This window comes from Prunus persica, chromosome G8, assembly GCF_000346465.2.
Source record: "Prunus persica cultivar Lovell chromosome G8, Prunus_persica_NCBIv2, whole genome shotgun sequence".
In the NCBI taxonomy this organism is placed as follows: Eukaryota; Viridiplantae; Streptophyta; class Magnoliopsida; order Rosales; family Rosaceae; genus Prunus; species Prunus persica.
The window spans coordinates 18,200,830-18,223,757 of NC_034016.1; the positions used below are offsets into that span (position 1 = coordinate 18,200,830).

Sequence of the window (22,928 nt, forward strand, 5' to 3'; positions counted from 1 at the left end):
AACCAAACCAACCCAACTCAACCCAACCAATATAGAAGTAACAATAAAATAAATATTCAAAATTTAAATTAAAAATAAAATAATTAATAGTAAAAGAAGGAACCAGGAAGGAGACAACAATGGGTGTATTGCTTTGACTATTTATGCATTGTAAGTTCAACACGTGCCGTTAGGACCCAATCACACTGCCTCGCACGTGCGACTCGCTTCACACGCGTTCCCGAACCCAACTGCTATATATACCCCCCTACTCACTCGCTTTACCATTCAAACAGACCAAACGGAAAAAAACACCCACCAACCAAACCCGAAAATAGAAAAAGGAAATAAAAAACATTTCTATCTTTTTTAAATTTCCAGTTTTGCCCAGCTCAGTCCTCGCTGTCCTCTCCTCCTCTCTCCGCCGCCCGATCGCCGCCGGCGCATTTTAGCATCACCGCCACGTCAGCACATCCGATGGACGTCGCAAGGCGATCGACGATGGACACCGCCGCCGGAAAGGGGAGAAGGCCCGGGCCCATGAAGGTGAAAGTGGTGGACGAAAACGACGTCGTGGTGGTCGGCGCTAAGGCCTCCGACGCCTTGCCTCTCCCTCTGTACCTCACGAACGCCGTCTTCTTCACCCTCTTCTTCTCCGTCGTCTACTTCCTCTTGACTCGCTGGCGCGAGAAGATCAGGACCTCCACGCCTCTTCACGTCGTGAACCTCTCCGAGATCGTCGCCATACTCGCGTTCGTCGCCTCCTTCATCTACTTGCTCGGCTTCTTCGGCATCGATTTCGTGCAGTCGCTCATTCTCAGGCCCAGCAACGACGTGTGGGCCGCCGACGACGACCTAGAAGAGCACGAGCGCATGATTTTGAAAGACGACGCTCGCAAGGTGCCGTGTGGGGCTGGCCTCGACTGCTCAATTCCCCAAATTGCCCCTATTGCTTCCCCCAAAGCTGTTGCACAGAAGGTGTTTGATAAGGAGGTAGTGATCTCCACTCCCACCGATTTCTCGACCCAGCCATTATCCGAAGAAGATGAGGATGTCATCAAGGCCGTGGTGTCGGGAACCATTCCTTCTTACTCTCTGGAGTCAAAGCTCGGAGATTGCAAGAGAGCAGCTGCTATTAGGCGCGAGGCGTTGCAGAGGATTACAGGGAAGTCCATGGGTGGTTTGCCATTGGAGGGGTTCGATTATGAGTCGATTTTGGGTCAGTGCTGTGAGATGCCAGTTGGGTATATTCAGATTCCTGTGGGGATTGCTGGGCCTCTTATGCTTGATGGTAGAGAGTTCTCAGTGCCCATGGCTACCACTGAAGGTTGCTTGGTGGCTAGTACCAACCGTGGTTGCAAAGCTATCAACTTGTCTGGTGGAGCTAGCAGTGTGTTGTTGAGAGATGGGATGACCAGAGCACCTTGTGTGAGGTTCAACTCTGCTAAGAGAGCTGCTGAGTTGAAGTTCTTCTTGGAAGACCCCAACAACTACGATACTTTGGCTACGGTTTTCAACAGGTAATTCAACTTTTTGTGCTCATATCGATAACGTTGATGGGTTTGTTTGGTTGAAGCCTAAAGCCTTTAGCTTTTTAATTCTTTTGGGTGTTAATTAACTGGGTTTTGGGTTTGGTTATTCAGGTCAAGCAGATTTGGCAGACTTCAGACAATTAAGTGTGCTATTGCTGGGAAGAACCTTTACATGAGATTCACCTGCAGCACTGGTGATGCTATGGGGATGAACATGGTCTCTAAAGGTGTACAAAACGTTTTGGATTTTCTCCAGAATGACTTCGCTGACATGGATGTGATTGGAATTTCTGGTAACTACTGTTCGGACAAGAAGCCTGCTGCTGTGAACTGGATCGAAGGCCGTGGCAAGTCAGTGGTCTGTGAAGCTGTGATCAAGGGTGATGTGGTGAGGAAGGTGTTGAAAACCAATGTGGAGGCCTTGTGTGAGCTTAACATGCTCAAGAACCTTACTGGGTCTGCAATGGCTGGTGCTCTCGGTGGCTTCAATGCACATGCCAGCAACATTGTTTCTGCAATCTACATCGCCACTGGGCAAGATCCAGCTCAGAATGTGGAGAGTTCTCACTGTATTACCATGATGGAACCCATCAATGATGGAAAGGACCTTCACGTGTCTGTGACCATGCCTTCTATTGAGGTAATTGATTGTAGCTTGATGTTTATATTACAGTGTTTTGAATATTTGGTTCTTAGTAGACATGAAGTCTTACGTTGGTGTTTGCTATTTTTTCCAGGTTGGTACTGTTGGAGGTGGGACCCAGCTTGCATCTCAGTCAGCTTGTTTGAACCTGCTTGGGGTGAAGGGTGCCAACAGAGAGGCACCAGGAGCAAATGCAAGATTGTTGGCTACTGTTGTAGCTGGTTCTGTCCTGGCTGGAGAGCTCTCTCTCATGTCTGCTATTTCAGCTGGACAGCTTGTTAGGAGCCACATGAAGTACAATAGATCAAGCAAAGATGTCTCAGCTGTTGCCTCCGCTTAAGAATTACAATACCACAACTTTTGAGGCATCAAATAGCCTCAAGTATGGTCTGAAGAATTCGAAAGAATAACAGTGACAAAAAGGAATTGTCAATTTGGCATGGAGAGGGAGGATTGGAAATAACGAACAGAAAACATACAGCAGGGCTTAGGAAAGAGAGATTGTACTATTTGTATTCTTTTCTTTGTTTACCTTTTTTCTTTAATTTAATTTTCTTGCGTGTAAGAAACTCTATGAAAAATTGTGTAAAATGATTATGAAAGTTTTAGTCGCACTTTTACTGCCGGAAATGCTACCAACATGGTGTCCAGTACTTTATTATCTTATTCTGTTAATAATGGAACATGGAATTTTATATGAGCTTCAGATGTTATGCTAAGCTTCCCTATATCTTTGACAATGAAGGATACTCGGTTTAATCTTCCTGAGATTAAAGTTTCTTGTGGTGTTTGCACTTTGCAGGGAATAGTTTGGTAAAGTTAAGTAGACTTCTTGCTGCTAACTCTCTAGGCCTAATGAACTGGGCTCAAGAAAGTACGTCCTTTTCCTTTGATCTCTGTTTCTGTGATCTGTGTGTTATGTCCATTGCTAATTTCACGTGCTTGCCTTTGACCAAGTCTCTGTGTGTGTGTTTGTTAAGCTCCAGAGATTTCCTTTGATGTTTGGTTGTTGCTTTAATTGGGAGTTGGCTCAATATCAAATGATGGTGATGCTTTCTGGTTCGTCGTTTTCTTTAGGAGAAAAACTTAGTTGTAATGTGCTGTCCCTGGTCAATAATGCCATGATATATAGAAGAATTATCACACGTATTATGGGTTTACTGGCCGGAGATAATCCTAGTCAATAATACTATGACATATAAAAGAATTATCACACGTATCATAACATTATTGACCAAAAATAACAAAATAATATTATCCTGTTTGATGAAGTCTTTCTCCTTCTATAGGCTTTCTATATGCATGCATGCTGATATCTTTTTGTGGATGAGATGTCATGTTTCATAAATACAGATGGCTTGTGAATACTTTTTCTTTTCCTTCGAACTTTCAAAATTTTCTTTTTCCTTTTTTCAAAGAATACCTTTTTCTTTTGTCGGTTGAAAGTGCACATAGAGAGAGTATCAGCCAGCAAATGTTTCAAGAACAAGGAGAGACCTTAACGGGCCCTCATAATTCAGGTAATCGATAATTCTAGATTAGAGAGGCAGATCGCATGTGTACCAAGGTGGTAGTCTTTGGGTGTCTTGGTAGTTAGGATCTGGAATATTTTAGTTCATGCGCCAGAGTTTTCTGCAATATTATAATTGAGCTGCATTATGGTGTTATATTTATTGCCTGGATCCAGATCATTGTTATGCTGCATAAAAATTTGTTTTTATCTCTTCATGATGTGTTCACATGATGCGTTTGTGCTGAAACCAAGCGAAGTTATAATAATTTTGATTTGAGTCTTGATGTCGTAGGAATTTATAAAGTCTATTGTGGTGTGGTGAAGTTTAGCTGAAAGATTAGTTATGCAACTCTTGGTTTTGGATGGATAGTACTTTGAAAAACTTGCACCATTTCATTCTTTTGTATTTGTTAATTTGCAATGCATCTTTCCGCTTCTTCATGTGTATGAACATACCGAAGACAGAATCAAACGATTATATTAAGAATTAGAATATGTTAGATACAGTTCTTTACACACACAAATGATTGTGAGTCGTTACCGTATTGTGAGACTCACATGCATCAACGATCTACACGAAAGACTGTCCCGATTACCTCTAAGAATTATTAAGTGGTGCAATAAAATTGTGGTTGGGGTTGGGGAAATGTCAGTTGTGGCTGCTAAAGGCGACCAAGTTGACTTGATCAAAGTTAGGTGGCTTGCCATTTCAGACCAACCCAAATTGTTATAGTCTCTTATTATGTTGGCAATAGTGGCAACCACCATTGAGGCATTGACTACACTTCTACATTTTCTTCTCTTTCTAAAAGTATTTTCATTTTTCATTATACCTGCGTGATGTAACCTCTTTGCTAGGGACAAGCAATGGTACAAAGAGGACTTTAATTGCAGTCTGAACATATGGTTGTATTAATATTCAACACCTGCATTGCATGTACGAATTTGCTGTTGAGTGGTCTATTCTGAGCTTATGATAGTTGGTGAAAAATATTTTTTAAAATATCAGCATTTGATATCTCAATAATTAGCAATTCTTGATTCTAAAAATAAAAAATAAAAAATTAGCAATTCTTCCATACCACACCACGGGTCTATATATATAAACAGGATCTACGCTTTTACATTTAGCATCAGTGCATTTGTGTGCATTTACTAAAATCTTGACCATTTAATTAATTCACATCAGCATAGTTATAATATCTTAAAAAATCAGATGCTGTACCGTATCACCCCTTCCACCCTCCTGCATCTCTACTATCAGAAACCCTCTTCCCAGACTCCTACGTTGCCATGGCTGCCATCTCTTAAAAATCATATGGAGTTTACATACTGCAAAAGTGAAACCATTGGGGAACCTTCGTTCTTGTCAAATTGACCAACATAATCAGGACCTGTTATGAGGGATGTGAGAGCCCTAAATCCCCTCAACACAGCCTGTTCTCTTGTCAAAGAAGACAAAGTATAAAGATTCCAAGAACAATATTAATAATTATTAATTAATTAATATTGAGTCTACATGTATGTATACAAGTCCAGTAATATGTATGTATGCTTACCCAATTCTCTGGCTTTTTTCATTTTATTCCTTCGAATTGTCGATTTGTTTTGCTTTTATTTGCTTTATAATTCAATACATACGTGATTTTGCTTTTTGTTGCATCCGCGACTCGAGAGGTACTAGGGTTGAACCGCTGGAGTGATGGCAGCCATCAAAAGGAGCCACATGAACACCTAGATCTGATTCATTTTGCTTGGTTATCCACCAATGATTGGTGTCACAGAGATAAATTGTTTCACAGATAATGAAATTGTTATTAGGAACCAGTAATGGATTGCATGAACAGCTTCCATGGCATGAGATCTGGAGAAAGAAAATTATACACATTAAAGGCAATATTTACTAGGTTGATGCATATTTTAAACTCATGAAGGCAAGATTTCCTAGATGCATAATAAATTACAGAAGAAATGTAAGCAGCAGATTCAACTTCTGGGTCCTGGTCTCTGTACTGGCTGGCCGTACCCTGCAATTCAGTTCTAGATAGAACGATGGAAAAGTTCAGAGCATAATTAGGTTTTGCAGGTCAGGGCTCTTCATAGGGAAAAAATCTTACATGAAATGAGGATAGCACTATTTTGCTATCCTCAGCTAATAACACAATAACATGTGAAAAAGTTATTTTACATGTCATTGCATTATTAGCCGAAAATAGCAAAAAATGTTATCCCCGTTGCATGAAAGTTTCTCTGAATCACGACATCCTTGTGTGGCTGAGGAGGCACCCTCTAATATTCATACCTTTGTCCCTCTGGTAGTGATTGAAAAGTGATTGAAAATCTAGCCAAGTTACATGCACCACAAGTTACATGTCACATGCTTATATCTAGCATAAAATCCACCTTATCCACCTACCTTTTTTTGTCCTCTTAAGAGCAAACAAAATAGCAGACTAGGAGATGAAAGCAATGTTGTTGTAGTTTTTTAAACTTTGGTGATATAGAGAGTCATGCAATTTTGATTTGAGAAAAATCTCTCTCGTTATAGCTAGTTCAGGTTTGGTGTTTATAAATTATAATTGGATTGAATTACGTAACTCGATATACTTAAATATGATGAAGTAATAGTTAATAATGTCTAGCCCATTGAAAAAGAGCCTTGATTTACAAGTTAGTGGTTTTTAGGTTCGAAACTCCACGTCACCAGTGTGTGAAAAAAACCCCTTCCCCCTTTCTAACTTTGACACAAACAAATATAATACAATTGAAGGATTTTCATTGTGCGGGTGAAGACATAACTAGATGGGTTGTAATGTGTTAACATCTTATCATTTTGTGAGAATGAGGAGAAATAAATTTCCCGCATAACTAATCTATCTTCTACCTTCAATTTGAACAAAATTCGAAAGTTGGCTTTCATTTTCTCACTCAATATACTTTAAATCTAATGAGTTATCCAATCTAATTTAACATTGAGCACCAAAAACGTGTCGTTAATGTATAATTCTAAAACACAAACGATTGGCTGGAAAAGATGTATAATTTACATGTAATGGTGAGGCTATTGGCGGTAATAAAACAGAAAATAAATGGTGAGGTTTTATGCATGGTTGTTAAGAAGAGTACAATGGTGATATGTGACAGACAAACAACTGAGGAAGAAGACAAATGGGGTGATCACATGGCCTTGCCCTCTCAATGTCTGTGTGCTATTATATCCGGAATTGTCTTCAAGCTTCGATAAATTTATTAAACATAAACTAATGTGCAATTTGCTTAGTGCTTATCTATACAATAATTAAATTAGTGAGGCAACGTATGGGAGCTCGTCATCATATTATTCTAGTCGGCATTTGCCCCTTTCTTAAAGTTTGGATTTGTAGATTAAACCGTTATCTTTGCATCCGAGGTCATGTGGTTCATCTTTCTTTTGTAATATTGCTTGTATCCGAAAAGGAATGTTGAAAATTCTATTCGTTCCTATTAAAAGTAATAATATCATATGCAATATGATTGTTGTTATGCAATTTGCTTTATACTTAATCTTAAGATTTCTCATAAATGACTTGCAGTTTAAGCTGTTAAGAGTAGATATTATTTATTATTAAAAAGAAAAATAGGTAAAGAAAAGCTAGTTGGTTGTTTTTTATACCACCGCTAGAAATATAAAGTTAATAGTTATTGCCAATAGTAGAGAACAAAAAAAATGTCCCAATCAAAGAACATAGGACGTTGAAGGTGTGTTTATCATGCCCAATTTGGCTTCCGCAAACTTTGGTATCTTTCATAAATTATGCGTGGTTTTTGAATAAATATCTGTTTTGAAAAATCTACACACCAAATTAATGATGCACAATATTTTCAATGTGGAAAGAGTTTTGTAGGTATTATTCTCATGCTATTTTTTTCCCTTTTAAGATATACAAAGTTTGTCAATGGGGTCTAGTCTATTACAAAAATACATTGACTTGCAGACTAATGATTTCAAAATTCCTATGACACTTTATTAGTGTATGTGAGAAATATCCTCTCATTTATAATTTAGACTACCATTTATATTCAAAAGAATACAAAGCTTTTGCTATGTAACCTCTTCATCATCATATCCATTTATAGGTCTTACATCTTATAAGAACCAAAATTTAAAGGGGAATATAAAAATAGTGCTAAAGTTGTCTTGAACCTTTTCGGTGGCTCAAGAGTCGGGAAAGTGTTGGCGAGTAGAAGAATAGTAATATGAGCAAATCTGAATATTTTCTCTACCTTTGTTTGACAGAAAGGTAGTTCTATAAATAAATAAATCATCATAGTTCTTTATTTTTCATCTCTTGTTTTGTTTTTAAAAGACAGTGAAATTGTTATGAAGTCTAGCACAATAAAATAGGATTTTGACTTGTAGACAAGAGGTCTCAGGTTCGAACTCCCATAACATCTTAGTTATATGTGTGTGTGTGAAAAACCCCCCTCCTTTGTAATTTAAACTATCACTTGTAGTAAAAAAAAAAAAAAACACAGTGAAATTAATTATTAAACTCTCTCAAGATCCAATTGTGCTATTGCTAAAAAAAAATATGTCCAATTGTGCTAGAGTTTCAAACCTAAGGCAAATGTTTGCTGGACTCTAAATTATGTAACTCTATTGGGCTGCTGAGTTGTGGGTTGCTATAGTGTGAATAAGGGGATTGATTTGATTAGGCTGATGGAGCATACTTCACTGAACTCATGGATGGACTTTCAGCAATAGGACTAATTGCTTATTGAAAGAAATGAAAGGACCAAAACGAACCAAATCAGTCACTAAATGGATTTGTTTAGTTGAGTTATGCTACTAGTTTGAAGTCTAAACCGAACTAATTTGAATCATTATAATTAACTGCTTAAGCTATAAGTTCCTTGCAGGTTTTTGAGACCTAAACTGAATCAACCCGGACTTCACAACCCTTGAGGGCATTTTTTTGTTGAGATCCAAGGCTATGCAGCTTAGCATGATGGATTTGTCTCCACAAATGTGCTTGGGCTTGACCCAAAACCCGCATTAGCCCTGTGGGTTTAGGTTGGAAACCTAAAGCAATGGTAAAAAGACACTCAATTTTGACAAGACTAGCACTATAAATTTTCGAGAAACACGAGTGGTTGTGAGTGCGTATGGACGGTTGTCAATCACAAATCTGAATTTTCGAGCCTTCGTTGTCACGAAAAGCACTTTCTTTGGGATTTTTAAAATTGAATTATCTCCGCAGTTTTCACCGGCCGTTTCACAGCAAGTCCATGTTTTGGAAAGTTGCTTCTCAGTCAGACATTCAAACTCAGAGACGTTGAGAAAAGAAAAAGCTATCATCATCACATAATATTATAATGCACTTTGGCATATCAAAATCAATATAATAAATAACAATAATAAAAAGTTCCCTTGTATTGTACTATATAACAATGTTTTCTACCCTGAATTTGGACGTTTCTCGATGATTTCATCTCTCCTCTGGAGACTGCAGCTAAGCAAAGGGAGCCTCTTACTCTCAGCAGAGATTTCAATCTCTTGGTAGTTTTTATTATGATTTTTAAATGCACTTTATTATTAATCTGCTTCTTAGTAGCTAGATCTTGGTTCTTAATCAGTGAATTAGATTTTGTGACAGATTAATAATGTCAGGATTGGACCCTGATCCTGATCCTGATGCACCAACCAATGCAAGTCCAGGTGCGCCACCCTCGGCGCGGAGGCCTCGGGGCCGCCCTCCCGGCTCAAAGAACAAGCCCAAGCCACCACTCATAATCACTCAAGACGCCCCAAATGGGCTCACGTCTCATGTTCTAGAAGTTTCTTCCGGTTCAGACATCGTTGACTCGTTGGTGACCTACGCCAGCCGACGCGGCCGAGGCGTTTGTGTGCTGAGTGGCAGTGGTGCGGTGACAAATGTCACCTTGCGCCAGCCAGCCACGACAGTATTATTATCACCGTCAGATAATGGTACTGTCGTGACATTACAGGGCCGGTTTGAGATTCTTTCTATAACCGGCACGTGCCTGCCTCCACCAGCCCCACCTGGAGCCGGTGGCCTGTCAATATATCTGACAGGCGGCCAAGGACAGGTTGCTGGAGGGATTGTTGTGGGGCCTTTGAGGGCTTCAGGCCCAGTGGTGTTGATGGTTGTTTCATTTGCTCATGCAGTGTATGATAGGTTGCCGCTGGAGGAAGAGGAGGAGAAAGAGCCTTCAGCGCCGCGAATACAGGCGCCAGCAGCGGCTTCACAGTCTTCGGGAGTGACAGGTGGCGGCGGCAGTGGCGGTGATAGTTATAATTTGGGTGTGACCAGTATTAGCATGGGGAATAGTGGTTTTCCTGGTGATGTATACGGGTGGAGTAGTGGGAGTAGTCTGCCCAAGTAAGTAGGTATGTTTTGTTGAATGAGATGAATGAGAAGATGACCAACAACCCTAGAACTTGTGCTTAAAAGAACCAGGTTCACATTGTATAAATTCATCTCCTGGCATTGTTTTTCCTAATTTTATGATGTTTTGCTTCTTCTTCTTCGTACTTCAAGTCAATTAGTTGTTTTAGCTCCGGCATAACAAGAGATATATTTTGAACCACCATCTTGGGTACTAATTTCGAAAAGCTAGGAACAACCTTCGTCTTGTAATTCATATATATATATATTTAATGAAAAAAAAATTGACTATTCCCACCATCAGCGCTAAGACAGATCCACGACCTCGAGTCAAAAGGAGTCTTGTAATTCATCTTTAATTAAGAAAAACTATTCTATACATAGCAAAGTATAAAAAAACAAATATTTTCACTTCCATAATATTATTATCCCACCAAAAAGGAAAAGAAAAAGGTGCTTGCGAAGAGGAGAAATGTTTAGTTTTCAAACGCCTCTCTGCTGCTACCTCTGCCTCCCTCCACAAACACACTCCTCAAAACTCGTTACGCGCCACTCTAAAAACAGGCATATCAGCAAAGACTCGGTCCCTTTCTCTCTAAACCATTTATTCCTCCTACGTTGGTGGAAAACAAAGACCCCTTTGTCATGAACATTTTCATCACTCCAATAATGTCTCCTCCCATTTTCCCAATTCCTTGTCTAAAATCCATGGAACAAAATGTCACATTGGTATTTTTCTAGGAAGCCGATTTGTTCTGCTACATTACATACAATGTTGATCAATACGTATACTTCATTCAAATCGTAAACACATCGAAGAATTCAGAAAGAAAAACGAAAGATTGGTGTTTGAGAAATTTATATATTACAACTAAGGTAGCTAGACAATGGCAACATCCCTGAACAGAGAGCCATCCAAGAAGGCGATACGCAGCCCTGGGGGCTCTACTAGCTCTCAAGGCAAGGCTAATTCCAGTGGCCAAACTGTTAAGTTTGCGAGAAGAACTTCGAGTGGACGGTATGTGAGTCTGTCCAGAGAAGACCTTGACATGTCAGGGGAATTATCAGGGGACTATATGAACTACACAGTTCATATTCCTCCTACCCCTGACAATCAGCCCATGGACACCTCTGTGGCGGTCAAGGCTGAGGAGCAATATGTCTCCAACTCTTTATTCACCGGGGGATTCAACAGCGTCACGCGTGCTCATCTCATGGATAAGGTGATCGATTCGGAGGTGACTCATCCTCAGATGGCTGGAGCCAAAGGCTCTGCATGCATGATGCCTGCTTGTGATGGTAAGGTGATGAAGGATGAGAGGGGAGTTGATATAACCCCTTGTGAATGCAGGTATGAACATACTATTTTCGATTAATTATTTGCTCGATTATCGTCTAAATTTCACATTGGTAATACCCTGGGAAGATCTTGAGTACTCAAGTAAAGCCTAAAAATTCGTATTCGCATTTAGTAATTTGAACATGTCTTAAACTTCTATCTGTTTTTGTTTTTCAAAATGTGTTGTGTAGGTTCAAAATCTGTAGAGATTGCTATCTGGACGCCCAGAAGGAAACTGGAAATTGTCCAGGTTGCAAGGAGCAATACAGAGTAGGGGAAGAATATGATGATTCACAGGATTATAACTCTGGAACCCTGCAATTGCCTGGCCCAGATGGAAAAAGGGATAACATGTCTGTGATGAAGAGGAACCAAACTGGAGATTTTGATCACAATAGGTGGTTGTTTGAGACCAAGGGAACCTATGGTGTTGGCAATGCTTTTTATCCCCCAGACGACTATGGTGATGGCGGTGGTGATGGCTTCCACGGAGGCCCACTGGAGTCGGATGACAAGCCTTGGAAGCCCCTCAGTCGGAAACTGCCAATCCCAGCAGCCATTATCAGCCCTTACAGGTTAATTATGAATCTCTCTCTCTCTCTCTCTCTCTCTCTCTCTCTCTCTCTCTCTCTCTCAGAGTACTTTTACAGGTTTACTTAGACATGTTGAACTTAATTTAAACGTGTTCAAAATTAGACATGTTGCATTTGTACCTGCACACAAAAAGTGTTATGAATTCGTCAAAATTCATCAGACTTTTGCACTACAATAACCTTAACAAATAGTAGTAAAACATAATAAAAATGGTAAGATGAACTGATTATGTGTTCATATATTGTGTCATTATGCAATATAATTAGAGATGACACGAATAAAGTATAATATGATCCATATGTTGCAGGTTGCTGATCTTTGTTCGGTTTATCGTGCTATGTTTCTTCTTGCATTGGAGAGTAGTGAATCCAAATAATGATGCAAGATGGTTGTGGCTCATGTCTGTGATCTGTGAGATATGGTTTGCCTTCTCTTGGATTCTGGATCAGACTCCCAAGTTCTTCCCCATCAATCGGTCGACCGATCTTCAAGTCCTCCATGACAAGTTTGATATGCCGTCCCCTTCCAATCCCACTGGCCGTTCTGACCTCCCTGGTGTTGACCTCTTTGTGTCCACTGCTGATCCTGACAAAGAGCCACCTCTTACCACTGCAAACACCATCCTTTCAATCTTAGCCGTTGATTATCCGGTCGAAAAGGTGGCATGCTACATCTCTGATGATGGAGGTGCCCTCCTCACCTTTGAGGCAATGGCAGAGGCTGCAAGTTTTGCCGATTTGTGGGTCCCGTTCTGTCGGAAACACCACATTGAACCAAGGAACCCTGAGAGCTACTTCAGCTTGAAAGTTGACCCAACGAAGAATAAGAGCAGGCTAGACTTTGTGAAGGACAGGAGGAAGATCAAGAGGGAGTATGATGAGTTCAAGGTGAGGATCAATGGGCTTCCTGACTCAATCAGGAGGAGGTCTGATGCTTTCCATGCCAGAGAGGAAATGAAGCAGCTGAAGAATATGAGGGAGAGTGGAGGTGACCCTTTGGAGCAAGTCAAAGTCCCCAAGGCCACATGGATGGCTGATGGCACACATTGGCCTGGTTCTTGGGCTGTCCCTTCCCACGACCATGCCAAAGGTGACCATTCTGGAATTCTTCAGGTATATTTGCTTTTGTTTTAAGGCTTTCTCATTATTCATCTTGAATTTGAATAAAGCTATTTGGACCATGTTTACTGATCACCTCTCGAATTCTTTGTTAGAGATACAATAAGCAATATGGTCATTAAATATGGTCGAAACTATACTGTCTGCAATAACCAAGCAATATTGAACAACTGATGCTGCAAAATGCACAGGTGATGCTGAAGCCTCCTAGCCCTGACTCCCTTTTGGGAGGGGCAGATGACAAGCTCATAGATTTCACAGATGTCGATATACGCCTCCCTATGTTTGTCTACATGTCAAGAGAAAAGCGGCCAGGCTACGATCATAACAAGAAAGCTGGTGCCATGAATGCGCTGGTGCGAGCATCAGCCATCTTGTCCAACGGCCCTTTCATTCTCAACCTTGACTGCGACCACTACATCTACAACTGCAAAGCTGTCCGTGAAGGAATGTGCTTCATGATGGACCGTGGTGGCGAAAACATCTGCTACATTCAGTTCCCACAGAGATTCGAAGGCATTGATCCCTCTGATCGCTATGCCAATCACAACACTGTGTTTTTTGATGGCAACATGCGTGCTCTTGATGGTTTACAGGTACCTTGAAAAATTCTATGCTACAAACTCGTATGGCATACTTATGAACCGCTATAGGATATATAGATTTGTGGACTGTTAGATTTGTTCGTGTGTCATACAAGATTGTAACTTGGAATGCACAAAATCAATATGCATGAATCATGGATTTGCAGGGTCCAGTGTATGTGGGAACAGGGACCATGTTCAGGCGGTTTGCCCTGTACGGTTTTGACCCTCCGAATCCTGACAAGTTGCTGGTGAAGACTGACACTGAGACGCAGGGAGGAGAGCCTTTGACACAGTCGAACACACAACCTTTGACAGCCAGCGACTTCGACGCTGATCTTGACACCAATTTACTTCCCAAGCGTTTTGGAAATTCCACAATGCTGGCAGATTCTATACCCATTGCTGAGTACTACGGTCGCCCCCTAGCTGATCATCCTGCTGTGAAATTTGGACGGCCTCCTGGTGTTCTCAGGGCTCCTCGTGATCCACTTGATGCTACTACTGTTGCTGAAGCTGTCTCTGCCATTTCTTGCTGGTAAGTATGTGGGCACGTACACACACACTTATTTGATCTGAGTTGCGTGAATTCGTAAATTTAACTGACCACATGATGTGACAGTTGATTAACGAACGAGATGATAATCGATCATGTAAACTAAGTAGTAGCAAGCTAGGTACCTATGCATCAAATTAACAATGGTTGACAGGTACGAGGACAAGACTGAATGGGGAGACCGTGTGGGTTGGATTTATGGGTCAGTCACAGAAGATGTGGTGACGGGGTACAGGATGCACAACCGTGGATGGCACTCAGTCTACTGCATTACCAAGCGTGACGCATTTCGGGGTTCAGCTCCGATTAATCTCACAGATCGACTCCATCAAGTGCTCCGTTGGGCTACAGGCTCTGTCGAGATTTTCTTCTCCAGGAACAATGCCTTCCTTGCCTCAATGCGCCTCAAGTTACTGCAGCGCCTTGCCTACATCAACGTCGGTGTCTACCCTTTTACCTCAATATTTCTCATTGTCTACTGCTTCCTCCCTGCACTCTCACTCTTCACTGGACAGTTCATAGTGGCAAATCTCAACATCACATTTCTAATCTACTTGCTAACCATTACCATATGCCTTATATCTCTGGCCCTCCTGGAGGTAAAGTGGTCTGGGATCGGTTTGGAAGAGTGGTGGAGAAACGAACAGTTTTGGCTCATTTCTGGAACCAGTGCTCACTTGGCTGCTGTGGTGCAAGGGCTTCTCAAAGTCATTGCAGGAATTGAAATCTCTTTCACATTGACTTCCAAGTCTGCAGGAGAGGACGAAAATGATGTCTTTGCAGATTTGTACCTTGTCAAGTGGACTTCCCTCATGATCCCTCCCATTGTTATTGCAATGGTCAACATCATTGCCATTGCTGTTGCATTTTCCAGAGAGGTTTATGCAATAAATCCTCAGTGGGCTAAGTTTATTGGTGGAGCTTTCTTTAGCTTCTGGGTGCTGGCTCATTTGTATCCTTTTGCCAAGGGTTTGATGGGGCGAAGAGGGAAGACACCGACCATCGTGTTTGTTTGGTCAGGTCTCATTGCCATTACACTTTCCTTGCTCTGGGTCGCCGTTAACCCACCAGGTGCTGCCGGTGGTGCTGCAGCAGGAGGCGCCGGGTTCCAATTTCCATAAGCATCTCAATGAGTACATTTTAGGGTCAAGAAACTGTAGAAATATAAAACTAGCAGGATTGACAGTTACCTTTCTTCTGTTATCTTTAAAAATGGGCATCCAGAGAAGTTGTTTTGTTCTTTGATTGTAATTGGTGGAGTTTGTATATCTTTTATTGAAGGAATTATGCTGAAAAGTCTGTAAACTGAACAGCATTTTCATTCATTTTGTAATGATTAATTGTTAAGTCTCTTATAAAATGAATCTGGGTCGTTCTGGTGTACAAGGCACGTATGCATGTATGGATACAAGGGATATGTGCAAGCACAAGATTGGTCGATTCATAACCCTAATCCTGACCCTTCTAATTCTATCCCCATGCATACCATATATATGGTCTAAGCTGGCAATGATGGAAGTGCCAGGGAAGATCAACTAGATAATACAGGCTATGTGACATAAAATTCTTACTAGTTTCTTACGAATTCAAAACCACAACTCTCCAGACAGTTCAAGAAGGATTGTGCTTGTCATAAAAACCATGGCTCCATTGGGACCCTCAGGCACCACCTAAATGGAGCCATGTTGAAACAGTCTGTGGAGTTCAAGAATCTCCACCATCATAATTCATATAATAGAGCAGTGATGTGCAAAAAATGTAAAAAAGGGTACAAATTTAACGCCGCATCCTTTCATTCCTTACACTTCTAATTAATATAATAAAACGATTAAGTCAAGGATCAACACAGGAAACATAAAAGTTGAGATTGCAATAGCTAAATTCTTAAGAATAGGAGACCCAAATCATTGGAATTCAAAAAATAGTGACCAAAAGTACCGCATATTTACATGAGTCTCATCATTTAACTATAACTGCTGGGAACAATAATTATAGATTGGCGAATTAGATACATCCAACTGCATAGGCTTGAGATCCAAATATAAGTATGAACAAACCAAAACTACTTGTATTCTATCTTCTCAAAAGCAACCAAAGCTCTGTACTTGGGGGACAGACAGGATATTCATCTCTACAGTTTAAAAATCTGACTGTTCAAATGGCACACGCACAAACAATTGGCCATTCAAGGTCACCACAGCAGATGTCTGTTGTGGATCGATTCTCGAAGGGAGGCTGACAACCTATAAAGAAAACCACTTTAATTATCCTGCAGGTAAGTGCCACACTACACAACAAAAGTTTTCATTTGAACATTAATATATGTGTGAATCTAATGCTGCTATATTATCTTCTTATAGAAAAAAAAAACTGTTATACTATCTTGTTGACAAGAGGCCAGAAATCCAGGTGATGCAGAATGCATATTGTTAGTTTACCTAATTTAGTTAAAGATTCCTTGTTGTTGAAGGATCTCTTATTAGTTAATTTGCTTTCCTATTTCTTAAAGTTTACTTTTCCTTTTCCTAGACTAAAAAGGGTTTTGCCTCTATAAATAGAGTTGTTTGTAATCTTTTAAGGGAGACTTGATTAATGATAAATTTCCTTACTTTAAACTCTCTGATTCCTTCCCTTTCCCTTCGTCTGTTCGATCTCTAATTCTTCTCCTCGATCTCTTATTTCTTCTCTGTTCTATTGCTCAACTGTTCACTCTAATATCTACGGGCTGTTCTACATCACCAGGCTAATGATATCTTAGGCTTAGGTCTGGGACAGTAGGAACCTGCAGAAATCCTCCCCCCACCAAACCAACAAAAGAAAACCCCGCCATTTCAGGATTCTATTTCCCCCACTTCAAAACTGCAAAGAACCACATATGCAGGTATATAAGTTTAAGTTATGCCAACCTTCTTAAAGGGTGTGACACCCCAAGGATTATCCAGTTGCTTTGGTTGACCAGATATAATCAGGCGCCCAGCTGGATCAGACTGAACATGCACCTGAATCACAACCACCGTTAACAACAAAATTGGATAGAGAGTATAACAAGCAAAAGCTGGATAAAAAATTTTACTTGGAACAAAAAAACAGAATTTAGGTCGATCAACTACACATGGAAAAGAACTACCAACTTTAACCACAAAAACAAAGTCGACTAATTTAAAAATGATATGGATGACAAAACTAGTTCATGAACTAACCTCCTCACGAAGAAGTCCAGGAACTAAGGCATATACCTCAAAGCAATCATTCTGTGTACAGTAAAATTTCAAATTCTAATTAGATATAATCTGTAGAAATATGTTAAGTCCCAACAGTGGGATGAGAGAAACTTACAAATCTTTTCACGTTAACCTTCACCCAATCTGCTGGGCGTCCAATATCAAATACCATTATGTCCAATCTATAAACAAGGGGAAAACAAAAACGTTCAGCTGGAACAATAGCAAAGATACTTTCAATTATCATGTCAACTGAAATCACTAGGGGTCGAGAGAAAACAAATACTAACCGTGGCTTTATAGCTTTCATGTCAGCAACCTGGATAGCAGAATCCACATGAGATGGCTTTTTCCGCTTTAGTAAACCTGAGTTAATAAACCATTTTTTTAAAGAGAGAAGACCATTATGGCAGCAAAAATGCAAAAAACTTTAGGCTCATGATACCAGAACTTTTAAGCTGCTTGTCACTTTTTGGCATGGTACTCAAGTTCTTATCCTAAAATATGACACAAAAATAAGATCATAAGGAAGGGAAAAAAGTAAAAAAGAAAAGGAGAATAAATAAATTAAATAAGCATAGAGCTTAAAATTTCTCCAGACCTTAATAATTGCATCGCCGACCTCACCATTACCAAGAAGGCGTTGAGAATGCCAACCCTGCATGGCACGAGCTGCTGCATCCCTTAGTGCCCTGCCTGATCCTAAAGTTTGGCTGCCATCAGCCTGCATTATAAATCCAAAAGGATCAATTGCCCAAGAAACAAAAGAGCAAAAGAAGAGAAGAAGAAAAAACTGTCTCGGCAGATAACTAATATTCCTCATGCAACATTGAGCATCATTTTCATTATCTTATGCAGAACCACAACTTAATTTCTACATCCAATAACACATATATGCACCCCATGAATGGGAAGGAGGGGGGAAAAATCACAGCATCTATAACTGCAATAGAAGAAACATTCAATTTTTGTCAAAACACTGAAAACAAACTTAGCAACATATATGATTAGCTAAGTCTAATTACCCGATTCTCAACTTTAGTAGGCTCTGCAGGAAGAGCAAGCTCACCGCCATGCAGTCTATGCTTTTCAAATTCAAGTAATGCCTGCAGAAAAGCAGTAATTAGGGACTCCAAGATCCATGCAGGAAAGCGGACAAAAAACAAAGAAGACAAAAATAAAGTGAACTTAAAACACAATAAGTAGAGCATAACCTTCTCATAAAAATTTCGAAAAGTCCAAGAGACAGTTGTACAGGTCCTGTCCACCATGAAAAATCAGGCATTGGAATTCAAGTTTATAAAAAGAACTCAAAACAACAAAGAAATTTTCTGGGGGGTTTCCTATGCATAAGAGATGGACTTCTTAAACAACAGAAAAGGTGGTTTCCTAAATTCATTATGCGACAGCGTCATACTACCGATCAGAATAACTAAGTTTCAAATATAGCCCATTCAAACTTTTTAATATTTCCATCAACTGAAGGATTAAATACGTAAAAGTAACTTTGGGCATTTGCCACAAAATAAGTTGCCTTCCTGTTATATTTTATTTTATGGTCCTGGAAATAAATTAGACAGCTTAAAGAGAGGCATTAATTAAACAAAATAATATTGCTTACTTTGGGGGATTGAATGTTTCTCCGACCTGACGCCACAACTTGCACGAAGTAACCTACACGTGCCCACAGACAAACACTTAGTAGAGTAACTACGAAATAGGTAAATTTTATAAAAGAAAAGAAATGTGCAGCATATCCAATTTCAGATGATTGATATCTAGTACTAGAGAAATTGAGCAAAATTAATCTACCATTACATGTGCATCAGCCAGCTTTCTTTCTTTCCTTGTCTTTATTTTTTATAATTTCTGTTTCCAACTACATTTGCATAGAAAAGCATATAAAGCAGCTGCTTGCTTTAGGTAAAATGGGGTATACATATTGTGAAGTAGATTTTAATGTCACCAAGCTTGTGAGTATAATGTCCTTGACACGGAAATATGTGAAATAATCTATACTTATTTGGAATTGTGTCTATTGTTATTTAACCAATATGTAATGCCCAACTGAAATTCACGGATTCTTTCTGAACTGTGCATAATAACCTAATCTACCAAGCCTTATAAAAAGCCAAGGCCTCAAGAATACAGGATATTCAGGATTCAGGAAAACCTTTTCATAGCCACCAAGTTTGATCACAGCTCTCCATAACCTAAATTATAAAAAGAAACAACAATGAGCCAAAATGTTTTCTAACTTATTAATTTATGCAAACTCAACAGAGATATAATCACCAAGAATTTACTTGAGCAAATTTAATTCCTCTCTGTAGAACTTTGGGGCTTTAAATTCCAAGTTCCTCTCTTTATATACATTCTCCACCTCCTTAATGAATGCCGCTTGCTCCTCCTCAGTCCCTGACTCATCATCCTCAGCAGCACCTGGGCCTGAGAGAGAAGATTGCTTTGGGTCTAAGCTCTTCATCCCAACCTTCCGTCCTACATAAAACTTGGGTTTCAACATGTGCTCATTTATTTCAGTACTCAAAGACAGCATCGTTTTGCTGCTCACCCCCCCTTTCGGTGTCCCACCTCTCTCACCATCATCATCAGATTCAGTCTCCATTTCCACTTCATTATTAAGAGGCATATTATGCTCCACCTTACTAACAACATTATCAGTTTCAGCACTCATATGCTGTTCACTGGAGGGGTTGGCCTTGCTGCTCAACCCATCTATCAGTTTCTCCGTAGCAACCCCACTATCACGACGCATTTTATCAGGCTCCTCCTTACAAACAACATTATCAGTTTCAGCACTGATATATGGTTCATTGGAGTGGTTGGCCTCACTGCTCACCCCATCTATCAGTTTCTCCGATGCAACGTTGCTATGACGAGGAATATCAGGTTCCACCTCACAAACAGCATCATCAGTTTCAGCACTGATATGTGGTTCATTGGAGGGATTGGCCTCACTGCTCACCTGGTCTATCAGTTTCTCTGTTGCAACCTCACTATCACGAGGCATATCAAGCTCTACCTTACAAACAACATCATCAGTTTTAGCACTGCTATGTGGTTCATTGGAGGGGTTGGCCTCACTGCTCACTGCATCTATCAGTTTCTCCATTGCAACCTTGCTATCAACAAGAGGGATATCAGGCTCCACCTCACAAACAGCACCATCAGTTCCAGCACTGATATGTGGTTCGTTGGAGGGGTTGGTCTCACTGCTGACCCCGTCTATCAGTTTCTCCATTGCAACCTTGCTATCAACAAGAGGCATATCAGGCTCCACCTCACAAACAGCACCATCAGTTTCAGCACTGATATATGTTTCGTTGGAGGGGTTGGCCTCACTGCTCACCTCATCTATCAGTTTGTCCATTGCAACCTCAGTATAACAAGACATGGCAGGCTCCACCTTACAAACAACATTATCAGCTTCAGCACTGATATGCGGTTCATTGGAGGGTTTAGCCTCGCTGCTCACCCCATTTATCAGTTTCTCTGTTGCAACCTGAGGAGGCATATCAGGCTTACCAATTTCAGCACTGATATGTGGTTCACTGGAGGGATTGGCCTCTTTGCTCACCCCCTCTATCAGTTTCTCCATTGCAACCTCACTATCACGAGGGATATCAAGCTCCATCTCACAGGCAACATTATTAGTTTCAACACTGATATCTGGTTCATTGGAGGGGTTGGCCTTGCTGCTCACCCCCTCCTTCAGTGCCTTCCCTTCCTCAACATCATCTTCTTCCTTTTCAATCTCCATGGGGATCGCAGTCTGACTTGAACCACCATCACTGACAAGATGATCAGTCTCTGCACTGCCACATAATTCAGTGCTCGGGTTGACTTTGATGTCCACATCATCCCTCAGTGCCTCCCCTTTCTCACCATCATTCTGTTCACTTTCAATCTTCACAGAAACCTCACTCTCACAGTGCACACCAGAATCCACATTGCTAACAAGGTTAACACTTTCACTACTGGCATGCGGCGCATTGGAGGAATTGTTAGTAATGTTAGCATCTTCAGGAGTTTTGAAGACAGTGGGAACAGAATCAGCCGGACCTTGAATGTCATTATGCAATTCTTCAACACCAATGTCATGAATGCTGTTCTGGGTCTCCAATTCTACACTATCAACAGGGTTGGGGTTTGGTTCTTGACCCTCTTCAAGTTGTGCATGGACATGGGTATGGCTCAAACTTTTGTTTTCTTCAGCCTCCTCCATATTTTTCCCCTCTTCTTTGGCTATATCGTCCATGTTTTTCTATCTCTTCCTTCTCCTTCTTCAAACATTCAACCAAAAACACACACAAAAATCTCAGCTTTAAACAATCCAACCCAAAAAAACTCGGAAACAAAAAGCACCCACAGATTTCGAAGAAATGAAAGAGGGAACGTTGTGACAAAACAAGAAACAAGAAGCATATAGTGCTTTTATAGCCTCTGCTTGTATTGCAACGACGAGAGACAAAACAACTACTTGAAAGTTGAAACGACGTGGAGAGAGCCTTACCCAGTTGCCCTTTTGGGACACGAAGATGGTGAAAAGTACTGGTGGGTGTGCGGTGGCTCAGGCACACCAAGCTCTGCTTCTGCGTTCTGCGTTCTGCCCCTGTGGCTCTGCTAAACCAAGTGACGCTTAAAATGTATTGATCTGACTATTGGGCAGCCGGTTGCTCTACTGCTCTCCTCTCTTCACAATGGCTTTTTTTCTTTTTTGGGATTTTTTATTATCCTCTCCTTTTAACTTCTCACGTGTCAAGATGGGTAATTTTTCCACACAATTAGGTGTATACAATAATACTAGAGACAGTACTTTTTTTTTTTTCCTTTCTTACAATTATACAATAATATTAGAGACATCAATTTTTAGATGATAATTTATATAGCAGTTTTTTATTTGGTATGAATAAATAACATTCATAATCAGCTCATAAGGAAAACAAATAAAACACTACCACATCAATTTGTGCCCAAAAATTTGTATAATAAATTAGTGTTTCTAGTATTACTCATAATTATGTCTCTTTTTTCTCGTAATGTGCTCTATAATCCGTCAAATATGGAGTATTTATAATTATTTTTGGGTTTTAGTATTCTGTCTTGCGTTGCGTGTTTAATTTTTTATTTTATACAAACGATATTGAAAGAGGGATTGAAGTTAGGTGATGGTGTGTTTATAAAACTTTTGGTTGCATAGTCTCAAGTTAGTGTGGGTAGTTTTGTTCGTACCGGCCAAATAAAATTAGTGTGTGTAGTTTTGTTCCTCTTTCACACAAAAAAGTATAATTTGGCTACATCAAGCCAAACTACAATTTACGCTTCGGTGGGCAATTTAATTTCTTTGGGAAATTCATAAACTGAATAAAACATGTAATGTTAATGTTTTTTTGTTTTTTTTTTGTTTTATACAAATGTTATATTAATATATTTTTGGCA

The 22,928-nt window shown here is 40.1% G+C and overlaps 4 protein-coding genes across 6 annotated transcripts; 3 read left to right on the forward strand and 1 right to left on the reverse strand.

Moving 5' to 3' along the window:
• Positions 254-2,784, forward strand: LOC18766576 (3-hydroxy-3-methylglutaryl-coenzyme A reductase 1). The gene is made up of 3 exons (XM_020569919.1): positions 254-1,499; positions 1,623-2,151; positions 2,249-2,784. The coding sequence occupies exons 1-3, from the start codon at positions 457-459 to the stop codon at positions 2,492-2,494; spliced, it is 1,818 nt and encodes a 605-aa protein (XP_020425508.1). The 5' UTR covers positions 254-456; the 3' UTR covers positions 2,495-2,784.
• On the forward strand, positions 9,108-10,356 carry LOC18767097 (AT-hook motif nuclear-localized protein 25). 2 transcript variants are annotated; one of them, XM_007201508.2, is made up of 2 exons: positions 9,108-9,206; positions 9,304-10,356. In XM_007201508.2, the coding sequence occupies exon 2, from the start codon at positions 9,311-9,313 to the stop codon at positions 10,052-10,054; it is 744 nt and encodes a 247-aa protein (XP_007201570.2). In that variant the 5' UTR covers positions 9,108-9,206; positions 9,304-9,310; the 3' UTR covers positions 10,055-10,356. The 2 variants fall into 2 exon arrangements, with proteins under 2 accessions (XP_007201570.2, XP_020409430.1); XM_020553841.1 differs by having other exon boundaries at positions 9,113-9,206; positions 9,292-10,356.
• LOC18766475 (cellulose synthase-like protein D4) lies at positions 10,858-15,588 on the forward strand. The gene is made up of 6 exons (XM_007201157.2): positions 10,858-11,407; positions 11,587-11,970; positions 12,297-13,101; positions 13,299-13,703; positions 13,859-14,229; positions 14,402-15,588. Exons 1-6 carry the CDS (start codon positions 10,944-10,946, stop codon positions 15,366-15,368), a joined length of 3,396 nt encoding a protein of 1,131 aa, XP_007201219.1. The 5' UTR covers positions 10,858-10,943; the 3' UTR covers positions 15,369-15,588.
• On the reverse strand, positions 16,028-22,495 carry LOC18767731 (AT-rich interactive domain-containing protein 3). Of its 2 annotated transcripts, XR_002273007.1 has the most exons (14): positions 22,003-22,495; positions 19,775-21,772; positions 19,642-19,681; positions 19,090-19,142; positions 18,683-18,728; positions 18,494-18,574; positions 18,070-18,192; positions 17,914-17,965; positions 17,759-17,834; positions 17,584-17,650; positions 17,448-17,498; positions 17,154-17,246; positions 16,857-17,029; positions 16,403-16,490 (listed from the first exon to the last, which is right to left on the reverse strand). XR_002273007.1 is itself a non-coding variant. In XM_007200256.2 (13 exons), exons 2-13 carry the CDS (start codon positions 21,745-21,747, stop codon positions 16,386-16,388), a joined length of 2,760 nt encoding a protein of 919 aa, XP_007200318.1. In that variant the 5' UTR covers positions 21,748-21,772; positions 22,003-22,492; the 3' UTR covers positions 16,028-16,385. The 2 variants fall into 2 exon arrangements, 1 of the variants encoding a protein (XP_007200318.1); XM_007200256.2 differs by lacking the exon at positions 16,857-17,029 and having other exon boundaries at positions 16,028-16,490; positions 22,003-22,492.

What these genes read in the sequence shown, in the direction of transcription:
- LOC18766475 (XM_007201157.2), top strand. Translation starts at nt 10,944, where the DNA reads ATGGCAACATCCCTGAACAGAGAGCCATCCAAGAAGGCGATACGCAGC. An exon ending in ACCATTCTGGAATTCTTCAG is followed by an intron (nt 13,102 to 13,298) that starts GTATATTTGCTT and finishes CAAAATGCACAG; the next exon opens with GTGATGCTGAAGCCTCCTAG. An exon ending in GTCTCTGCCATTTCTTGCTG is followed by an intron (nt 14,230 to 14,401) that starts GTAAGTATGTGG and finishes AATGGTTGACAG; the next exon opens with GTACGAGGACAAGACTGAAT.
- LOC18766576 (XM_020569919.1), top strand. Translation starts at nt 457, where the DNA reads ATGGACGTCGCAAGGCGATCGACGATGGACACCGCCGCCGGAAAGGGG. An exon ending in TTGGCTACGGTTTTCAACAG is followed by an intron (nt 1,500 to 1,622) that starts GTAATTCAACTT and finishes TTGGTTATTCAG; the next exon opens with GTCAAGCAGATTTGGCAGAC. An exon ending in TGACCATGCCTTCTATTGAG is followed by an intron (nt 2,152 to 2,248) that starts GTAATTGATTGT and finishes TATTTTTTCCAG; the next exon opens with GTTGGTACTGTTGGAGGTGG.
- LOC18767731 (XM_007200256.2), bottom strand. Translation starts at nt 21,747, where the DNA reads ATGGACGATATAGCCAAAGAAGAGGGGAAAAATATGGAGGAGGCTGAA. An exon ending in CAAGCAGCTTAAAAGTTCTG is followed by an intron (nt 17,835 to 17,913) that starts GTATCATGAGCC and finishes TTATTAACTCAG; the next exon opens with GTTTACTAAAGCGGAAAAAG. An exon ending in GTGTCACACCCTTTAAGAAG is followed by an intron (nt 16,491 to 17,153) that starts GTTGGCATAACT and finishes TTTTCTTTATAG; the next exon opens with GTTGTCAGCCTCCCTTCGAG.
- LOC18767097 (XM_007201508.2), top strand. Translation starts at nt 9,311, where the DNA reads ATGTCAGGATTGGACCCTGATCCTGATCCTGATGCACCAACCAATGCA.